This window comes from Cydia amplana, chromosome 4 (assembly GCF_948474715.1).
Source record: "Cydia amplana chromosome 4, ilCydAmpl1.1, whole genome shotgun sequence".
Taxonomy (NCBI): Eukaryota; Metazoa; Arthropoda; class Insecta; order Lepidoptera; family Tortricidae; genus Cydia; species Cydia amplana.
This window is the reverse complement of record NC_086072.1, coordinates 3,392,119-3,415,737: the sequence shown is the minus strand read 5'-3', so window position 1 is coordinate 3,415,737 and position 23,619 is coordinate 3,392,119. Positions and strand designations below refer to the sequence as shown.

Below are 23,619 nucleotides of genomic sequence, written 5' to 3'. Positions count from 1 at the left end.
GTTCGTCCGCCTAAACCATGATTTGTATTCCACTACCACTTGAAGTAGACGGCCACTTTTTTAATAATCATTCAAGAAGACCGTTCGTTTAAATTGTTTTAAATATTGGACCAATGTGGTTTTTCATAATTAAATCTAAGGAAAGGAATAAACCAGTTCCGTTCTTTTTATAAATTAGTAGTAGGGTGAAATATAATATTAATATAAAGTTATTCATTTAAAATTATCAAATAAACGAAATACTACTAAATAAAACATTTATTAAGAGTTTGTATCATTGTACCACTTATCACAGTTTATTTCCACTGCACTAAGGTAAAAGGATGGCAAGCTTAGAGCTAAGTTAAAACCAAAGCATAGTTTTTAGCTTAGTTGAGGATGTCGGGAAGGGTGATCACGGGGGCGACCTCGACGGGAGCGGGCAGCACGGGGGTCGGCAGCTCGATGGGCGTGGGCTCGATCACGATGGGGGCGGGCACGACGATGGGGGCCTCGATGGGGGTGTCGACGACCTGGACGGGTGTAGGGGCCACGACGGGGGTATCGACGACCTCAGGGGCTAAGACGGGGGTGTCGACCACGATGGGGAGCTCAGCGAAGATGGGAGATTCCTCGACGATAATGGGAGACGGCACAATGGCGGGAGTCTCTGGCACAACCAGAGCTGGGGTCTCGGGGGCGGCAACCTGGTTGATGTTCAGGATAATCTGGACCAGGGGAGCGGCAGCAGCGGAGGCAGACTCAGACTCGACAGGGGCGGCAGCGGCGGGGCTGGCGTCAACGATGGGAGCGTCGACAACGACGGGGCTCTCGACAACGATTGGGTGTTCGACGAAGACGGGGCTCACATCGACGATGGGGGTGTCGACGACGGCGGGGCTTTCAATAACGATGGGGGTGTCCACAACAACGGGGCTCTCAACAACGATGGGGTGTTCGACGAAGACGGGGCTCACATCGACAATGGGGGTGTCGACGACGGCGGGGCTCTCAACGATGGGGGTATCCACAACAACGGGGCTCTCAACAACGATGGGGTGCTCGACGACGGCGGGGCTCTCAACAACGATGGGGGTGTCCACAACGACGGGGCTCTCCACAACGATGGGGTGTTCGACGAAGACGGGGCTCACATCGACAATGGGGGTGTCGACGACAGCGGGGCTCTCAACGATGGGGGTGTCCACAACAACGGGGCTCTCAACAACGATGGGGTGCTCGACGACGGCGGGGCTCTCAACAACGATGGGGGTGTCCACAACGACGGGGCTCTCCACAACGATGGGGTGCTCGACGACGGCAGGGCTCTCAACGATGGGGGTGTCCACAACGACGGGGCTCTCCACAACGATGGGGTGCTCGACGACGGCGGGGCTCTCAACAATGGGGGTGTCCACAACAACGGGGCTCTCAACAACGATGGGGTGCTCGACGACGGCGGGGCTCTCAACCAGGGCAGGTCCAGCGATGATCGGGGATTCAGCTTCGACGATGGGCGCGGAGCCACCACCGGGGGTGACGATGACGCGGGTCGGGCCAGCGACGGCCACAGCGATGACGGAAGCAACGATCAGCAGGAATTTCATGGTTGCTGTGAACAAAACAGTCAGAATAAGATTGTAACAGATCTTTCAAGGATTCGAAACACCTTAAAAGCCTAATAGTTTTATTAAAAGGTCACTTTGTGATGGGTAATAGGAAACAAGGAACTAGGTTGTGCTTTTGATTCTAGTAAGGTATGTTGGGGTAATACCGGATGCGGGTTAAGACCGTACGAAATTAATTTCCGCCAAAGTAGGCTTTATTTCTTAATTTCGACAACAAGGTGCAAGACGCCATTTCGTTGCGCCTCGGCTGCCAGTGCCCCTACCCCGCTCAGTGATGTTGGACATGTGCTACGCGCCATTAAAGAGACCGAGGTAATTTTGGTCATTTTTCCGGCCATCCGGTCTTCGCCCTGTAATTTTTGTCGCATATTGTGCTAAAACTGTGGTTATTTTTGTGATTCAGTTTATGTAAAATTTAGTTTTAAAGGTTTATCTTTAAATCAATCCAATCAAACCAGGCCTAGGACTGCTGTAGACCGATTTCCGATCTTCACCCTTTTAGGTAAAGATCGGAAAGCAACAATCCGAACTTTACCCATTTAAAATCCAGCAGTAATTGTCAAACTTTCAATTTTTATGACCGCAATAATTCTGTTTTTATTGTAATTATTTCGTTCCATAATTTTTATTCAAGGACAGTAATTCAAAAGGAAGAGATTTTAGCAGTGTATGGAGGTATATATGTAAGAATGTATTACTTAGGAAATTGTTTCTGTTGACATATCAAACTTTGAGAGCCACAGATTTACCAAATTTTCACGTGTGGGTTAAGATCGGATGCAAAAATACAAAAAATTAAACATTTGATGAGAACTTTTAAGTTTCTAGTTATTCATGGCTGCAATTTATATACGTTGGAGGAGGTTAAACATCGGATGTATCCTTTTGAATACCTTATTATCTGAGCATTAGAAGTGTTTTTTTTTCGCCATCCGATCTTAACCCATGATGACAAATTCATCGTTACCCTCGAAAAAAAAGTTGTCTCATCTTTACACTGGTACAAAACTGAAACCGTTGAATATTGAAAGTTGCCAATATTCAGGCCTAAACTATGGTTATTATTTAACGAATTGCACCCCATTTCTAGAATCTATCACTTACTGAGGTCGAGAAAAAAAATTTTTTCGCGAGGTCTCTCAATTAGTCCCAAAATCGTCCGGTATTACCCCAACATACCTTACAGACCAAAACGTAAAATATAATACAAGGAACAAAAAGGACCTCATTAGGTATTAATTTTGATGGAAAAAACAGTGTACATTAGGTAATTTTTTTCTCGTGTTAAGTGATTCTGGAGTGACAAAAAATTGTTTTGGAACTTACCAGAGTGGTTTGAAGTTTCAAACTATACTTTCACTAAGAAGTATACGGGTTTTTATACATCGGAATTCATTATCTTAATTCAGTATTATCTTTCTAATTAAGCTTTTAAATCTTTTAATCATAATCAAAGAACTAAGATTTACAACATGCCTAATAATTTTCAAACACGTCTGTCAAACCTAATAAGGTGAACGTACTCGTCTGTGCCTATTGTACAAAGAGAAAAAAAAAGGGTTTTTTTGGCCTTATGAAAAAGGGGGTAAATCACTGGTTATGACCACCTGAAAACTAGATGATTATTTAATGTTTTCTTTTCGGCGTAAATATTTACCTGCTCCTGGGCCTAGCCGTTTCTTTATTTTTAGAAAATTGATGCCACCGACTTTAAAAAAAAAATTAGCTACTCGAGTCCAAGATTCGAAAAATGATTTTACCCCTACTATAGTAATATTCCTACCTAATTAACAAGCAAAAAAAATAATTCAGGCAAACAATACAAAAACATGTTTTGGTAAGTACCACCCCCATAAAATTAGCTCTTATATATTATGAGTAATAACTACCAGATACGGTACCATAGTAACAATATGTAATACTCCGTACTAGATGCAGCAACGGGGGTTACCTACGCCATTTCGAAAGATGTTTTGCCGATAGTTGTTTCGTCGAAGACCTTTTATCGAATCTACTTTTAGACGAAAGCTTGATCAATCGAAGGTACCATTCATCGAAATATCATTTCACCGACAATGCGTTTTGTCGAAAGCTTAAAACATCGAATATTCATTTTACAGGGGTTACTTAGAACTCGTCTCTGGAGTTTGGCCAACAAAACGTGCAAGTCGACTCGACTGCGCGCCAACTGCAATGTCGGCGTGCAGTTCCCATATGTACAAGTTGCAGTCCGTCTGTATCGGCCCCTAGGCGGGTTATATGCATGCTATTATATTGCACACTACGCGGTTAGTGTAGCCGTAGGTGATTATATGTATTGTGAAACTTATTTACAAATACAAATACAAATACATAACTTTATTAATAACACCAAAGTTACAGGTCAAAATGTTTCAATAATAGGTACAGTAGTACTTAAACCAAATATCTCAATGTCACAGAGTAATATTTTGTAGATCTGATTCATATTAATTATTCATTCATAATTTGTATAAAAAAGCCATTATTACATTATAACTATTATATAACCTATGTTGCCTATGTATACGGTAGTTTGAAAAACTCCTCGACGTTATACAAAGATAAGGTTAGTAGCCACTTTCGCAGTCTATATTTAAATATACCAGTGGAAGCTGCATCTCTGACCGCTGCGGGCAGTCTGTTATAAACGGACGGGCCCATAATGTATGGAGAACGCTCTGACTTCAAAAACTTGTGCTTAGGAGTGATAAGACGAAGCTGTATTTATTGCTACGGAGCGCATGACTCTCGTTCGTACCGCGTTCCTTGAACAAGTGTAAGTTTGAGTGAGTGAATAGCGCCACTTGATATACTAGTTCGCCTGTCAGTGTCAGGAACCCTAGGTCCTTGAAGAGGTTCCTGCATGAGGTGTCGCTTGGTGCTTTCACACAGGCGCGTAATGCTTTCTTTTGCATTCGAAATACACGCAGTGAGTCAGCCGCGCGGGCCCACACCTCGGTACCGTATGTGAGTAAACTATGCACCGTCGCAAAATAGCAGGAGCGCACAACGTTCAGTGACGCGGTGTTGGCCAGCCTACCCAGCGCGAAACACGCCCGCCCAAGTTTCGAGCTTAACTCATCAATGTGCCCGTCCCAGGTGAGAGGAATCGATTAGGAAGCCCAGCAGCTTTGTCGACCGTACTTGTTGTAATACCGTGTTCCCAGCTTTCACATTGAGAGACTTCTGAGCTTTACCGTTCAAATCGAATGTCAGGAAGCAGGTCTTGTCTCTATTCAGAGCCAGGCCGTTCGACGCAAACCACTCCTCGAGCTTATGGACTACTTGATGGTTAACTTTAGATTCAAGTATTGCGTCCGAGGGGGCTTCAATTACCGCGGCCACATCTTCTGCGTACATATAAATTTCGGCGCCTCCAATGGCCGCGGGAAGGTCGTTCAGTAAGAGGCTGAAGAGCGTATTGGATAGGTATACAGTGGTATCCAGACATGACTGATCGAATCAGTTGATTTGATCAGGAAAATTCATTCCATAGATAATTACTATGAAAATTGGCATTTATGTGTCCGCACCTGCTGATTCGATCGGAGAATTTCATCAGATTGGCGAAAAATTGTCTCATCTGGATACCACTTATATTTTGTCAAAGGACTGTCTCATTTCAAACATAGACAGAGAGGATCATACTATCTTTGTCTTAAACTAGTACTAGCACCCAAAACAAAAGGATGGTCTGTGCGGAAAGAGAAGAGTCGTGGGATTTGAGGGCGCGCCAGTGCTATTATCATGGACCTATAATATTCCGGACGGACTGTCACCTAAGACAAACTGTGACACTGCAATGGCGGACGGTTGGAATGTGTGCGTGTAGATGAGTGTTACCATGTAACACAAATTCTCCCCTAATGGTGAAACAATTATTTTTAATATCGTCCTTGTTTTCAAATAAAAAAATTAGGATAGTTCTACGTTAGACAATAAAAAAGGTGTGTACGTATCTGATTTTATAGGTCTTGAAAATGCGCAATATTGCACAATTACTATGTGCAAACATTATTTTCAATACCTAATGATATTTAGCATCGTAATGAAATCAGTTCGTCATGTTTTTTTAATTTATACATTTAATTTGAAACATATCTGGTTTTCAACAAAAAAATTATAATACATAACAAACAAACGTTAAGTATCGCTCCTTAGTATCGGGAAATTACCATACCGACCTAGTTTGAAATGCACAATCAATAATTTAACCTTTACCTAAATGATCTCTTAATACATAATGATTTAATAAGAAGGGTATCAATTACCCTACTTTCGGGAAATTACCCTATTCATGTTACTGGTCACACTCCTGTTTTGTAATTTATAAACAACAAATTATCGTGATTTTACGTACTAATTGATAAACTTAAGTATGAAAAGTTATACCGTGACTTTTTTTCTTTCGATCAGTACAATTCTAGCAGGATTTAACTACGCATGCCGGCATATTTTATATTTTTCTTCGACATGTTTACTTCAATGACGTTTCGACTCGTCTGACGGCAGACTGGTGGATGTGGGCTGTCAATGTGTGTGTGTCACGCGTAAATACTATGAAACTGGTGGATGTTGGAATCACAGTTGTGTTGTAAGCGAAACTCTGTCCGTAATATTCTAGGTCCATGGCTATTATGTTTTTTGTTATGCTGACAACACTGGTCACGTGATTATAGTACGAAAGGGCATGATACTTGAATCCCTTTATTCCGGTGTTTTGCCACGGCTTACTAAAGGGAGCCTGGTGGTGGTGGCTCGTCAACTCAATCCTCTGAATTAGCGCAGGCACTAGTTTTCTTCTACTCTCTTCTTAATTAAAAAAAACTCTTGTTTTAATGTCTCCGATACTAAAGTGACAGTGCGATTGACAAAACTACTAAAACTAGAACTATCTGGGATATAAAAATAGTGCATAAGTAGGTAGGCCTTATTGTGATATGTCCGGTTCTCTCATTTCAAATATAATTTCGTAACTAAAGAACTTACAAATAAAGAAATATTTTATTAGAAAAAGTTTTATTCTTTGTAATCGAAGTCTAAATTATTCAATGTCACTTATGTTTGAGCTAGCTTCAGAACAGAACAACCTGGGAGACTCAAAGAACTATCTTCATCTGAATTGGATGTGCTTGAATCCGGCACGTAGATTACAAATTCTTGTATATCACCTACTTAGTGGTCTTTTATTCGAGATACCGTAAGTACTTTAACTCAATCCTGAAAAAAAAAGCGGCCAAGTGCGAGTCGGACTCGCCCATGAAGGGATCCGTATTTAGGCGGTTTATGACGTATAAAAAAAAACTACTTACTAGATCTCGTTCAAACCAATTTTCGGTGGAAGTTTACATGGTAATGTACATCATATATTTTTTTTAGTTTTATCATTCTCTTATTTTAGAAGTTACAGGGGGGGGGACACACATTTTACCACTTTGGAAGTGTCTCTCGCGCAAACTATTTAGTTTAGAAAAAAATGATATTAGAAACCTCAATATCATTTTTGAAGACCTATCCATAGATACCCCACACGTATGGGTTTGATGAAAAAAAAAATTTTGAGTTTCAGTTCGAAGTATGGGGAACCCCAAAAATTTATTGTTTTTTTTCTATTTTTGTGTGAAAATCTTAATGCGGTTCACAGAATACATCTACTTACCAAGTTTCAACAGTATAGTTCTTATAGTTTCGGAGAAAAGTGGCTGTGACATACGGACGGACAGACAGACGGACAGACGGACAGACGGACAGACGGACAGACGGACAGACAGACAGACAGACAGACATGACGAATCTATAAGGGTTCCGTTTTTTGCCATTTGGCTACGGAACCCTAAAAATTACATATAAATATTCATAAAATGGCAAGTATCAAAAATATTAGTCAGTTAAAATAACTGACTGAACTGAACTGATATCATGACATGAATGACCTGCATATTTATGAAAATGAACATATTTTGAATGAATATACTTACCGATTATATACCGGAGACAAGTTACTTAGGGGACCTATTAAATCTAATAATACCTTTAAACGAGCAATTCTTGTTTATTTATTTATTTATATATATATATATATATATATATATTTCGGGGATCTCGGAAACGGCTCTAACGATTTCGATGAAATTTGGTATATAGGGGTTTTCGGGGGCGAAAAATCGATCTAGCTAGATCTTATCTCTGGGAAAACGCGCATTTCCGAGTTATTATATGTTTTCCGAGCGAAGCTCGGTCACCCAGATATTAGTATTTTATGCAACCGTTGTTTAAGAGGGGTCAAAAAAAGCGAGTGGCGTAAGTAACAATTTGAGGCGAAGCCGAAAATTGTTAATAAAGACGCCACGAGTATTTTTTGACTCAGTTAAACAACGTTGCATACAATACTTTTTCTACGACCAAGCACTTTGAAAAAAAATTGTAAATTTAACAAATATTTTTCATTCAACAAAAATAATACTTTAAACAAGTGGAATCATATAGGATATATGTAGGTAAACAAACCAAACCCGGCCACCGCGCCCCGCGCCCCACGGCCGGTTGGTCAGCGACACCTTCTTGTAACTCATGAGGCCCTAGTACTTGCTCTTAGTTAAATTACAATTTTGGGTAGTTTTTTTTCTCGATTTTGACCACAGTAGCCTATGGAGACTAATAAGCAACACTAAGCGGTGTTCGTAGTCTATGGATCTTGCTATATTACGGATGTCACATGCGCGTTTCTGACTTCTGAAACAATTGTATTGTTTCTACTATAGAACCTAATGAATATTTTGTAAATTGGCAGCAATGCACTTAGTACTTATCTGTCAGAGATGACAATTAAAATTAGGTTGGCAACAATGTATTTCATACAATATTTTTTAAGTGGTGATTACACGAAGTATCGTAAAAGTACCAAAAAGATACTGCGTGTATGCACAAATTCTTTTTTAGGGAATAGACTTTAAAGACTTGTCTTGACAACTATAACATAGGGCTTTAAAGGTGTGTGTACGACCTTTTAAATGACAAATAAAGGTACGGGAGTAGAAAAAATAATTTATTTTAAAGACAGTTTTTTTATAAGTACATTTTTTTATAAGTAATTATTACTGTTAAATTTGATCTGTGTAATAATCCAATATTATTATTATGGAATAATATTAACATCAACAAATTGCTCTGATAATTAGCTCAAGATAATACGTGTTATATCAGCCACTGAAAGTGGGTTAGGTACCTACTCGTTGTATAGGTCATACTGAGCAACTTTTACTATATGGGACCAACCCCGAAATTGCGAACTCCCTTACAACTCATACAAGATACCAAAATAAGCCAGACAAAATGTATATGAGAGTCCATTTTTTTTGGTTTCGGGGTTGGTCGCATAGTAAAAGTTGCTCAGTATGACCTATATAACGTGTACCCGTCGTGTACGCCGTGGTGTAACACCTTGTACAATATATGTAATAACTAGTTACTATTCATAAATGCTTGTTGCTAGGCCTACATGAATAAAGTATATTTTGAGTTGAGTTAAAATACCCTATTAGATGACGTAATTGAAACAAAAAAGTGCGGAACAAAACATCAAAATCGCGAGATAACGATTGGCTCGGACTTACGTAAACTCGTTTATTGAGGTTGTAAATAAATGTAAACCCGTAATAAAACCTAATTATTCGGCTTCTTGTCAGCCGCTGATAATATGTGTTTTGACACGTGACCCTGATAATACATTGTATGGTTAAACAATATTTTAGAGATTTATAGACGCCAAAAAAAAAACACAGAAAGAGTCTCTAGAAAAGTATTATACTACAATCTATGACATAGGGCTACATACAAGAGTCTCGAAATTTGAGTCTCATTTTACATTGAAAAATTAATTGAGGAATGTAAAATTTCTACTTGCGCTAATTTCTTTGTTTTACAATTTCCAGCAACTAAAAATAGTACGAGACATAGATCAAATATGTATAAGTATGTTAAGTATATTAAAACTAACAACTTTACTTATAAAAACAGCATTTATTTTCATCTAAGTTTGTTCAGAAAAGTAAAGAGGCTAGACGAAGAATAATTTTATGCAAAGAAATTTCAAAGACCACTCCCTTTAGAGGTTTCAGGCACTGGTCATTTGCATGGAAAACTGCAGCTAAGAGATTGTTTTTGTGTTACATGTTTATGTAGGTATATGTTACGGGTAATGTTAGAAGGTTAATTAAACTCAAGTTTACCCTGATATAACTAGTATTACCTGAGCCTCTTGGGTAAAGTCCGAAAATTTAAACAACATATTTCAACCATTTAATTTCACGCTAGACCGGGCCGAGTCATGTCATTTTCTATGACGGCTGATCGGTGATCTCGTGGTGTTTTCCGTAGAAAACGAAGCTCCGGCCCGGCGCTGGCCCGATCTAGTGTGAGTCATCCTTAATTCAGCAGTCTTTCAAGTGGATAAAAATAATCAAAAACACGATCTCATGGAAACTTTATTCATAAAACCGTAGTGCATAAAAACTGCAGTTCATACTTCATTGCAACCGCGCTTTAAGAGCAACAAAAACAAAAGACGGATACTTGGAAACCGAGCCGGTTGTTCCCAATGCAACCAAGATTAAATCTAATATAAATAATCTACGTAACTAATCACATACAGGCTGAAATACTCATACCCTCCGTATTAAATTTATAGGTCATACTTACAGAACAACTTTTATTATGGACCAAAAAAATTTTTCGTGATTTCGGTATTGCTCCCATAATAAAAGTTGTAAATTCACTGCGCAGAGTATATAGCTGGTAAAAAGAATTTCACGCTATATTATTTCTAAATTCAATACTTCCAATGAACACACATCACATCACACATACTTGACTTCATTCTGTTTTGGTAGCACTTTTGATATTTGACATGCAATGTTGTACATTGTTGATCGGTAAGCACTTGTGTCACGTGTACGGCTACCAACGGCTAACATATTCGCTAGCGTGAGCGTAACTTACTTTCTATGCATCTCGCTCGTACTGGCATTCCTATTAGTGATGTATAGAAAGCAAGTTACGCAGACGTTAGCGAATATAAATCCTAAATCATTTATTTTACAGTTGTATCAATATGTCAGTTGGACACTGCTAAGGCAGTCGTGGTAAGGCTACACGTCGGTGCGAATAAAAAAAATCGTTATGTATTTTTTAGCTACTTTACAGGAGACAAAAAAAAACTGTTTATTTTCCTGTTTGTAATATATTTGTTGCACCTGTATTTGGTTTCTGGTAGATCAATGGTTTTTACATGATACTTATGCAGAAAATAAACAGTTTTTTTCGTAAATTTTTACAATATAAATTATTTTAACCAGAATTTTGCTACATAGCGACTTAAATTTGGTTCACTTAAAATCGTCATGTGTAAAGTTTACACATAGCGATTTGTTGCCAAAGTAACGTAGCACGAGAAATGATACATAGCGGATTTTAGGGTCAATAAATCGCGATGTGCAACATTATCGCCATCACCCTCGACGGAAAACAAGACATTTAATTTCGTTGTGCAAAAAAAATCACATAGCTATTTTTTTTTTTTTCAAATTTTGTTTGTTATTTTCAAAACTAATATAGATATTTAAAAAATATTGACATAGGTCGACGGGAAATTGAAAAAGGAATTAGAATATGCTAAAATCAAAAAATCATAAAAAAACACATAGCGAAATTTTTATTCGCACCGACGACTGTTGTTGGTAAGCATTTGTAACAACACCACGGAAGTTTGCAACCGCTCTGAGTTCCAAAGCACGCATCAATCATAGCCGAGTAGAAAACGCTACTTTAAACATTTTAATACCGGGTGGTGCTTGAGATAGGAGCAAATATTTAAACGGGTAAATTATGACCCCCAATGGTTGTGGAGCGCTGGTGGCTTAGCGGTAAGAACGTGCGATTACCGTCACTGGTTCAAACCCCGGCTCGTACCAATGAGTTTGTCGGAACTTATGTACGAAATATCATTTGATATTTACCAGTCGCTTTTCGGCGACGGAAAACATCGTGAGGAAACCGGACTAATCCTAATAAGGCCTAGTTTCCCCTCTGTTATGGAAGGTCAGATGGCAGTCGCTTTCGTAAAAAGTAGTGCCTACGTCAGTTCTTGGGATTAGTTGCCAAGCGGACCCCAGGCTCCCATGAGCCGTGACTAAATGCCGGGATAACGCGAGGAAGATGGATGGTTTTGTGGCGGTTTCGTGTGACTCTTAAACATCGTTGCATTGATGATTCATGACACTTAATCAAAATTACATTCTAATAATAGTGACCATTGAAATAATAAAAAATGGAATGCCACAACGACAAGGCAGAAAAGGCGTATAAAAACAAATCAATAATTTAGATCGTCATTATCACTATCTCTGAAACTACTAAGAATCGGTTTCGCGTAGCACAATCGATAATTTAAGCCGGGTTCACATTTATCTGTCGTGTTGTGTTGTGATGCTCTCTGTCGTGATGGCATACTGTTCACATCTATATGACGTGTTATGACGCATTTTTTATCAGTTCCGTCTTGGCTCTCGGAGAGTTCACACTCCTCGTCCATAATTGATGCGGCTCTGACGCGTCACAAGTGTCACAACACAACACTGGCGCGTGCACACTAGTCTGATGCGCTGTGTCGTGTCGCTGCACCGCCCCCCGCACCTCACCCGTCCTGACGCGGACCGGGGCCGCTTGTGATGCGACACAACACAAGCCGTCACAACACACGGCATCCAACAGAGAAATGTGAACGCAACCATATTAAATGTATGAAACCGATACCGTTCTGATGCATCACAACACAACACGACAGACAAATGTGAACCCGGCTTTAAGAGCTGTTCTGACACCTCTGAAGTTCTTGATATTAAGGCAAAGGTCGCACCCAAAAGTAATAAGTTTAAGGAAGTAGGTACCGTATGAACGCACAAAATGAAAAAACTCGGATAGCACACACACACACGGATTTGGTAGATAGAGTTAGACCAAGACAAGTCAGCAACGATTTTGATAGCACACGCGGTGCAAGTGTTATTTTATTTTAAACATCAAACTTCTATGAAATTATGATGTGTAAATAATACTTGCACTGCGTGTAGTGCGTGTGCTATCAAAATCGTTGCAGATTTATCTTGTTCTAACTTTACCCTCCAAAGGCCCAAGATCCTACCTATTAGTACCTATTCAGATCGATGTAATTTAAACCATGTTCAATTGGAACAGAGTCGCTTTTGCTTTGTTTCGTTCTAGTTTCAAATAACGCAATATGAACTATATTTCCTACAATTTAGGTTCAAATTTCAGTGGCAAATTTTGGATGTGTCGTTTGTATGGCTGGGCCTTAGGAGGTTAATATACTCAATTAGTATTGAACTTGAAAAGCAAGGGTGGTTTTACGGTTTCGATTTCGGGACACCATATTACCCTGGACGCCGACGTTCAGAATTTTCATTCAGTTTCCGTACGCCTGACAGGTGGGAACGGAATGTCGCTCTACAAATGCATAGCGCTGTCTCGCTTGCACATGTAATTCCGTACGGAAAATTCCGAACGTCTGCGGCCAGGCCAAACCGGACAACCCTTAGTTTGCAATAAGGGATGCGGTTCACCGATACCTATACCTATATACCTATCACTGTCTGTAAATAGGACGGGAATCGACTACGTGCAGTACAAACTGGCCAGTAGGTCCCTTTACCACGAGATACTATAGTTCGTTTTCTTAGCATTAGAAAAATACTACGCGATCTTGACGTGTCTTTTTATTGAAAAACACTTTTGAAAAATAAGTCACGGCAAATATGTGACAATTATAAATCATATACGATAATTTACAATCTTTTGCTTTCATAAGTAATCTATACATATAATAAAGCTGAAGAGGGTCGAAAGTCTGTACATGGAAGATATTCGAAAAAAAGTTGGTTGGGGATACTTAGAATCGATAACAGAACACGTTCCAACAGTTTTTAGAATTTTTGTCTGTTTGTCTGTTTGTCTGTTTGTCTGTTTATCTGTTTGTCTGTTTATTTGACCGCGCATCACGTGAAAACGGCTGAACGGATTTTGATGCAAACTTTACTAATCTGTCAAGAAACTCCCTGGCCCTATTTTAGGCTAGAAAAATTCAACCCCTAAAAGGGGGGGTGGCCACTACACTCAATTAAGTTATGTTTGCACCTGAATCTTATGGCGCTAACTTAAGAAAGTGGTGCACACTTTTTTTTGTGAATGTACTTTGTAAAAAAAACAACATTTTTCTTAGTCAATGTCAAACGTCTTTGCAAATACATATTAAATCACATTTATAGACGGGTCTAGCGCGGGTTTATTGACAATAATTAACATTATGTGAAGTGGGTGGTTTGAAAATATGATGTCTACCCCAAACTTTTTCATACACTTTTCGTCGGGTAGTTGCACAAATCTCTGTTTTGACATTTTGTTGGGACATCAGTTAGCCGCGACCATGACCAGTGAAACCTGTGTCGAAACGTCGGTAAATAAAGGTAATAAAATAAATTTCGAGATAGGCCCGCCCGTCTATAAATGTGAGTTAATATGTGTTCGAAACGCGAAAGTTTTTAAATAGGTATTAAGTAATTGTAAATGTCAAACAATTTGGGACTTGCATTTTAAACGCGTTACCATACCTATCCGAAAAAAACTAATTTTTCGCGAAATTCTCGCAACGTATTGAGGTTACAAGGTAGCACGGTCTCAGGAATCTGAGGAAGAATCGGAGACGTTCACGCAGTGCGAAGAACGGTTGACCGCTCAGCGGATTCGCACGACAGACGCGCTCGACGGTAAGTACTGCGGTGCATCAGCGGGTACTGGAGAGCCCAGCACACACATTAACCTACATTAATACTATTGTTCTGTGTTTAAGCACTGACAGCCTGGACGCTTCGGGCCTTCCTCCCTACGCGGAGCTCGGCCTTCGGCCTTCGCACTTAGACAGTTATACTATTGTTCTGTGATTAAGCACTGACATCCAGGACGCTTCGGGCCTTCGGCCCTACGCGGAGCTCGGCCTTCGGCTTTCGCATTAGATATCCACACCAAAATTCAACCATTGCGGCGGTGTCCCTGACATAGCCTCTCTCAATTTTTTCTATCAAAAAAATTCGCGCTCGCTACGCTCGCGTTTTTAACTTTTAAGGTTAAGCCTACTTTGATAAAGGTGGCATTCTGGGCACCCTACCGAGCGACTACTACTACGACGGACACTTCGGGCCTTCGGCTCTAAGCGGAGCTCGGCCTTCGGCTTTCGCATTTAGACACTGATACCATTGTTCTGTGATTAAGCACTGACATCCTGGACGCTTCAGGCCTTTGGCCCTACGCGGAGCTCGGCCTTCGGCTTTCGCATTAGATATCCACACCAAAATTTCACGTAAACCACTGCGGCTATGTCCCTGACATAGCCTCTCTAATTTTTTTTCTATCAAAAAAAATTCGCGCTCGCTACGCTCGCGTTTTTAATACGATTTTAAAGGTTAAGCCTAATTTGATAAAGGTGGCATTCTGGGCACCCTATCGAGCGACTACTACTACGACTTAAACACTTACATCCTGGACGCTTCGGGCCTTTGGCCCTACGCGGAGCTCGGCCTTCGGCCTTCGCATTTAGATACTGATACTATTGTTCTGTGCTTAAGTACTGACAGCCTGGACGCTTCGGGCCTTCGGCCCTACATGGAGCTCGGCCTTCGGCTTTCGCATTAGATATCCACACCAACGTTTCACGTAAACCATTGCGGCTGTGTCCCTGACAACATTACTCCCATCTCTCAATTATTTTTCTATCAAAAAAAAATTCGCGCTCGCTGCGCTCGCGTTTTTAATACGATTTTAAGGGTTAAGCCCTACTTTAATAAAGATGGCATTCTGGGCACCCTACCAAGCGACTACGACTTAGGCCAATTTATAATTAAACATTTTTTTACACTGTTAAAAGTAATCCCCGGTACATACATATATGTAGATATTTAGTTGTGCATACATAAACATAACTGTAAATAAAGTGTAAATACTCGGCCTCAAGTTTTTGATATTTATAATATTCTCCTTTCCTGTAATCTTACTTCTAACTAATATAATATTAGACCTAAATTCGAAAGTTTGTTAGGAAGTATGGATTTCTATGTGTATAAATCTTAATTTTTCATGCTCAGAATGATTTGACTGGAGGACAGAATTGGATGATATTTGCTATGGACATGTTTTGGATAGGTACACTCAAGAACGTAAAAATACAAAAGTAGTACTGTATTGTCCGTTATACACCTTTTTTTTTTTTTTTTAAGAGGGGAAATGCTTTAAGCGTACCACCCGGCGCGGGGACGGGCCGGGATGGTTATGTGGGACTCCCTGTTGTGAGCTAATGAGACCCCAGGTTTACCCACTAAAACCCCTCTGTTGCCGCCTCGCTGCTATAAGGAACGCCGAAGTACTCTTCCGCAACCTCGCCAGCGGCCGTCCGGACTCGGACCCGACTCTTGGGGAAATCACCCCTTCACCTCATTGGGCGCGTTGGCTACACATCGCGCCCGCCCACGCAGGGGTCCGTTATACACCTACTATAACTCTGTGTCGTTTAAATCACGTCTAATATTGGAATAAGGGCGAACTACTACTACTAAGGGCGGACTATTGGTTTTGGAGTGTAGTTTTGTTTAGTGGTAAGTACCTACCTAATTGTAAAATATTTTATCTGGACTTCAGTCCGCTAATCGTATCCATCTGTCAACTTTACTTCAAGTTCCGCCTCCAGGGGAGAGAAAGAGAAATTAGGGATGAATTAGCTTACTGACACAGACCGAATTCCACGCGGGCGGAGCCGCGGGCACAGCTAGTAATGAAATAAAGTAATAATTACTGATTTTTAAAAAGCATTTTTCAATAAAATGTCGTGTAAAGATTGTTTACCTTTTTTCTAATGCTAAAAAAAACGAACTGTAACGAAAACTCTCAGTACGTATTACTATTCCATTACCTACCGTCATTATAGCCAACTTTGCCCGCTTTTTTTGAAAAAACTCGAATTTTTCAATAAAATTATATCACATCGTATGACTTTGTTTTGCTCAGCACGTCCATAGTGATCAAACGCATCAGTTTCATTGAGGAAAAAAAAAATCGTGTTTTTACACACTTTTTTGGCGTTTTAGAGGGCGGGCAAAGATATCCGGGGTTTGGGACAACATTGCCCACGTCAATTTGGTGTTCAAATACAGCTCGTATGATGATGATGTAGACATAAACCTTTAAGGATCACTTAAAGGTTTTGGGCAATCCTACCATTCCCTGTGAATAACTTAGCGATAAGTGTAAGTAAGAACTTTTAAATAAATTGGGTGGGCAATGTTGCCTACACGTTTTTGGCCATTTCCATACAAGACTCACCTAAGCATTTTACAAAGGCTAGGGTTGGCACTTTAGAGAAAATCTGTCACAATAGTTTAATGGCCAAAAACATGAGTTTTGCTGTATATGTCGCAGTCGGATCGTATAATCCGCCGTATTACATTACGGCTAGCCGTTTTACAAAACAGGGGCGTTTTGAAATGCGGCGGTTCTACGATTAGCCGGATTGAATGCGGCTGAATGAAAATCCGCCGGAATGTATTCGGCGCCATACGTTCTTCAACACGGCTAGCCGTAATGTAATACAGCGAGTCATTAGCCGCCGCTTTGACAGTTTTTAGTTCCCATTTTTAAAACTCGTGGCGCTGCCTGACATAACAACAACAAAAAACGCTGGGGTGTCCATCAAATCTGGGGTTCGTCGAACTGTTTCTTTTCAAAAAACATTTCCTTCGCAACTTAACTAGACGGAACCCCGCTTCGCGGGGCTCCTATTTCTGAGCGGTTTGCCCTTCGGGCATCTGAAGCTACCTAACGAACCTAACCTACCTACCTATTGATTTAGTGAGACGTCCGTGAAAACATTACACTTTGGGGAAAAAAGCGTAGGTAGGTAAGTAGGTTAGGTTCGTTAGGTAGCTTCAGATGCCCGAAGGGCAAACCGCCCAGAAATAGGAGCCCCGCTTGCGGGGCTCCGTCTATACAGTGTGGAAAGTTAACTCGGGCCCTGGAGGGAAACTACCTTAAATCCTTGAGCTAGCTCATTTTACTTAAAGGAGACATTCCTTTATTTTTAAAAAGAAACAAAACTGCATTCAAAGATTTTCTAAAACTCGCTAGCCTCGCCCGGGACTCGAACCAACTAAAATTAAAAAAAAACACACACTCTCTATTTTATTATACTAATCGATAGTATTAATACTCAGGATAAAATTTCTCTAACAAACATTTGGTTACTGTTCACTTTTAACAAGTAAAAGACACGTAACAATTCTGTTATCTCTCTAACATTCAAAGACTTCGTATGAAGTACACGCTTGCTAATTTATCGCTAAGTATCTTGTTGAAATCTTCGATAAGAAAATCGTTTAATGGTGGTAATACCTCTATGCACATTTCCTTCTTACATGATCCGAGGCGTTCAGTGGAAAAGTTTAAAAATGGAACGTTTGACTTTTTGCAAATGCGGGACAATTATTTTAAAATTCGAACGATTTTTATCAACAGATTTTATTTAAGTAGTATTGCTTCCCTTACGTATTTATCGAATAATGGCGTATCAAGAACAATTCGAGTTATTAGAAGCTTACTTTGTTTGCAACAAGAGCTACGATTTAGCTCTGCAGTGGTATCGCGAGAAGTATCCAGACAGAGAACTACCATCTAGAAAAGTTTTGTCTCGAATGGTGAATAATTTACGGACCATTGGGAGTTTTAAAAAGAAGACTGGACACCCGCAACAACAAAATTTGGACTATAGCGATATTGAGTTAAACATCTTGACATACTTTTTTAAATGAATTTCAACGGCGACTAATTTTGTGTAGACGGAACCACGGGGCTCATTTCGAACAATTTATCAGTTAAATAATTTAAGTGTAACAAATTGATAGTAAAATAAAGTTAATGTTAGATTTAACGATTGTTTTTATTTTTAAGACCAAATGTTTGTTAGAGAAATTTTATCCTGAATATTAATACTATCGATTAGTGTTTGTTTTTTTTTTAATTTTAGTTGGTTCGAGTCCCGGGCGAGGCAAGCGAGTTTTAGAAAATCTTTGAATGCAGTTTTGTTTCTTTTTAAAAATAAAGGAATGTCTCCTTTAAGTAAAATGAGCTAGCTCAAGGATTTAAGGTAGTTTCCCTCCAGGGCCCGAGTTAACTTTCCACACTGTATAAGTTGTGAAGGAAATGTTTTGGAAAAGAAACACATGTAGTGCGGTGGGACCATGGTAAAAATAAATTAAATTGCAAACATTGTCAAACTCCGGTTACGTAGGCGACCGAAAGAACTGGTCACTCTACAATCTAAATAGTAGATACGATGCGGCTAAACGTAGGCCGCCTTATTGAAGAACGTATCGCAATGACAATCCGGCTAATCGTCGAACCGCCGCATTTCAAAACGCCCCTGTTTTGTAAAACGGCTAGCCGTAATGTAATACGGCGGATTATACGATCTGGCTACGACATATATTTCACGCGTTAAAGAGATAAAACATCTAAATAAAGGATAATAAGACCAATTAAATACAGTATATATTTATAAACTTACTTTAGTGTACAAACATAACCTTCTTTTACTTGCGAAGTTGGGTAAATCTGTCAAAAATGACAACCCTAAGCCGTTTTTATTGGTGGGCAATGTTGGCATCCATAGGTCTGTAAATTACCGGATTACATTGCCCACCGCCATAACTTTAGTGTCTTTAGGCCTTTTTAGATTAAACCTCAATAGACATTATCTATGCTTCATGCTTTATAACTTATAACTGAAACCCGGATATATTTGTCTAAGGGTTCTCAATTTTTTTCTACTTGCATTCATTTTTCAACAATTTTTGGCCCGCCGAAATATACCCTATATTTGACAACTCGCTGAAAATCCCCAAGTCAAGTTGTGCACATGTTTGGTATATAGATTTGTCACAAATATAATTTATTTTCTACTAAAAATAGCAGGGTTGCCATAATTATGTTAAATATTTATACATTAACGAATTTGTTTAAAATTGTCATTTTGGGCAAAGTTTCCCCTGGTGGCAAAGTTGGCTATAATTACGGTACGCGGTTATCTCATTATACAGGTAAACGCCCGCGAACATCTTTTCAACCGACTCCTAAAAGGCTTTCAATTCGCCGTTAAACCATTTTTTTATGTTTTTAATATATTCACCATTATAGTATCACTTTAAACTACTTTAAGAAGTCGGCTTTTATTTTGTTACAAGTAACAAGTAGCCACGGTCACTAGAAACTCATGGTAGGGGCTCAGTTCGTTCGGTGAAAGAAGCTTTCAAATAAATGGGGTTTTCCCGTTTTTTCCGCCGTATCTGCAATCTGTGTGTTCCGCGTTCAACGCAGTCCTCCTATTTGGAAGGAAGTATCCTATTTATAAAACCGCACTACAAATAAGTTTATAAACTAACCTAACTATGAAAGTGTTTTTCCACAAAGGTAAAACTATAGAATTTAATAAGTTAATATCTGGGATACCGAGCTTTGCTCGGGAAACATTAAAAACTCAAGAATCCGCGTTTTCCCGGAGAACCCCCATATAGCAAATTTCATCGAGATCGTTAGTGCCGTTTCCGAAATCCTCAAAATATATATACATAAATAAATAAATAAATAAATATACAAGAATTTCTCGTTTAAAGGTATAAGATAATGTTGGTCTAACCATATTTTCATAGAGTATTAGAGTAAAAGGCCCAATTTCTATAGGATGATATACATTTTCCAAGATGGCGGCGGTTCCTCGAGGTCCCCAAACGTCAGATAGCCTGGACAATTGGACATGAGCATATTGGGAGCATGACCGCTTATTTCAGTCGCCCACAATTAGTACCAGTAAGCAGAGATGTACAAAATGGTTTAAAAAAAGCATTTAAATACAAAATGCAAAATACTTTTCAGATTTACTATTTCAAATGCAAAATACCAAATAGTTTTGCGTTTTGTATTTTAAATGCTAAATGCAAAATAGGTATTTTCAAAATACTTTTTCAAAATAAAATACCTTTTGACCAAATCTCAGATATTTTTATTTATTTTAGGTATTTATCATGAGAATAGCCATAGAATAGATAATGTTCGTCATTTTCGTTTCACATTGACACTAGTCAGACATAATAGCCAGTTTAGACTCTCGTGGCTCGCAAGCTCATCGAGCTAATATAATTTAAACACTAACGGCACGGCATAAGGTTTATAACCGAATGACAAGCCGAATGCGAGTGTGTCGAGGCGAGCCACGAGACTCGCCGCGAGCCGAGCCGCGAGTCTAAACGGCTATAAGGCGCGCACTCTGACCAAAGAAAAACCGGCCAAGTGCGAGTCGGACTCGCGCACGGAGGGTTCCGCACCATCAACAAAAAATAGAGCAAAACAAGCAAAAAAACGGTCACCCATCCAAGTACTGACCCCGCCCGACGTTGCTTAACTTCGGTCAAAAATCACGTTTGTTGTATGGGAGCCCCACTTAAATCTTGATTGTATTCTGTTTTTAGTATTTGTTGTTATAGCGGCAACAGAAATACATCATCTGTGAAAATTTCAACTGTCTAGCTATCACGGTTCGTGAGATACAGCCTGGTGACAGACGGACGGACGGACGGACAGCGGAGTCTTAGTAATAGGGTCCCGTTTTTACCCTTTGGGTACGGAACCCTAAAAAAAGGGCGCGCATGGCTAGCAGACGCCTCTATCGGTCAAATTCGGCAATACAAGCGTCATTCGTTCATTTCATTTTGTTTAACTGGTAATGTTGGCTAAACTTAATCACAAAGTATTTTGCATTTTGAAATGAATATTAAAAATGCAAAATACATGTCGAAAAGTATTTCAAATAAAATACAAAATGTTTTTTACTAAAAGGCATTTAAATGCAAAATACAAAATAGGTATTTTGCATTTTGTATTTGCATTTTAAATAGAAGTATTTCAAATAAATCGCATCTCTGCCAGTAAGTACCCTTGTAGATTACCTATACAATACTTATTTATAAAAAATAATGTTCATGGGTGTAACTGGGCTGTTATGTGGCTGTTATAGTATAAAATGGTGTAAGAATACAACTTAAATATGCTGCTGGAATCGTAAAATTTCACCTAGAAGTGCTTGCTATAGTTCGTTTTTTCAGCATTAGAAAGAACTTGCAAGAAGGTAAGCGATCTTGACATGTCTTTTAATTGAAAAACGCTTTTTAAAAATCAAAAACTATTACTTATGAAAGCAGAAGAATATAAATGATCGTATTAGATTCATAATTGTTACATATTTGCCGTAACTTATTTTTAACATATGTTTTTCAATTAAAAGACACATCAAGATTGTTTACCTTATTTCTAATGCTAAAAAAAACTAACTATAGTTTCGGTGGACTTCGTGCTCTTGTAAACAGTTCAAAATGTATGTGTAGTCTGTGATTTCAACCTATTTCTTCAATTTTTCAACCTAACAACCATACTACTTGGAGAGTTGTAAAACTTTATACTACCCTTCGCCACCGGTCACCGGTTTCTCGGCCACCGGCGGACTTGGTCACTTTTTGTTTAGTGTGTGAATCTATTTCAGTTTATACTTTCTATACTAGGAAAATTTCAATACACACAGTCATGTCATGATAGAACAATCTAGTGCAACTAGACCTTAGCGACATTACCAAATCTAACAAATATTTTGAGAGTACAATCTCCGTTGACTACACAGAGTACAAAATTCAATATAGGTACTCTAGGACCGCTTTCAACTAAATTCTATAACCCTATTTCCACTTAACCTGAGAGGCGCGACTCTCGCCCACAACCACGTTAAACCTCGCGGGATTCGCCGTTTTCTCGAGTTTTGCCGGCGTATTGCAGAGCGAGGATTACGAGATTTCTGGCCAGCTCGAGAACTGCCCGACGAAATTAGCCACCATTCTTGGGCTCGTTTAGGCCGAGAGCGGACAGTTTTTTTTTTGTTGGATCGCACTTTCCTCTTCTTCAAATCGCTATCTATAAGCATCATGTTTAATTTAGGCAGTATTATCTTCTGCCTGATTATCCAATTCATTCAAGTTTTTTAGTTTTTGGTGTCATAAAGCTGGTTTTTAGCGATAGTTAAGAGTGCGACATAAAATAGTAGAAATCAAACAAAATAGAACTAAAAACAATCCATACCTTCTAAATTGTTGCCAAGTTACGTAGGAAGTGGCGCTCTCTTGAGAATTACTTGTCAGACTATAATAGTTACCTTTAAAGTAATTCGAATGTCAACTGCAACTGTTGCAACGTCCTTGTTGCCGCCGCTGTATCCGTCAATCCTTGTTGACATCCGAACATCACCTTTAGGCAAAGTATAACATATAGTTTGTTAAAGGGGACTGTCTTATTTCGAACATAGACACATAGAATCATACTATCTTTGTCTTACACTAATACTAGCACCCAAAAGAAAAGGATGACTATAGTTTTCCTGATTCTTACTGACTGACAAATTGGTTTGACCAACTACATAATCCGCAGCGATCTCTCACACTACACGGGCCAGGCTAGTTGGAAAACTTGTGCGCTTACCACTTAGTAGTTGCCGGCAATATTGGCGAGCCACATGTGCGAATCGCCACATTGTCGCTTTTACTTTAAAACTTGTTTCTTGTTTTACAACTATCGCTTTTACTGCCTGTTGTCGAAAGTCGGTGCACGTTTTACAACCTCGTTGTAACGTTGGCTGGCGGTTGAATGAAGTTGAGATGTATTAAAGTGACAAAACTACCTTTGGGGTTTCGAGGACCTTGAATATGTTAATATTTTACATGTCGAATGTGTATATCTGGTGAATGATGAAATTGATGAATGGTTGCAATTCAGGTAGCTATTTACCAAG

General features: G+C 39.4%; 1 protein-coding gene across 3 annotated transcripts; it reads right to left on the bottom strand.

The window, feature by feature from the left end:
- Window positions 1-359: 359 nt before the first annotated feature.
- LOC134647577 (calphotin-like) lies at window positions 360-1,630 on the bottom strand. 3 transcript variants are annotated; one of them, XM_063501933.1, is made up of 2 exons: window positions 573-1,630; window positions 360-542 (listed from the first exon to the last, which is right to left on the bottom strand). In XM_063501933.1, the coding sequence occupies exons 1-2, from the start codon at window positions 1,584-1,586 to the stop codon at window positions 369-371; spliced, it is 1,188 nt and encodes a 395-aa protein (XP_063358003.1). In that variant the 5' UTR covers window positions 1,587-1,630; the 3' UTR covers window positions 360-368. The 3 variants fall into 3 exon arrangements, with proteins under 3 accessions (XP_063358003.1, XP_063358004.1, XP_063358001.1); XM_063501934.1 differs by having other exon boundaries at window positions 360-551; window positions 582-1,630; XM_063501931.1 differs by having other exon boundaries at window positions 360-1,630.
- Between the last annotated feature and the right edge of the window lie 21,989 nt (window positions 1,631-23,619).

Excerpts from the sequence above, each read along its gene's own strand:
- LOC134647577 (XM_063501931.1), bottom strand. The coding sequence starts at position 1,586 with ATGAAATTCCTGCTGATCGTTGCTTCCGTCATCGCTGTGGCCGTCGCT.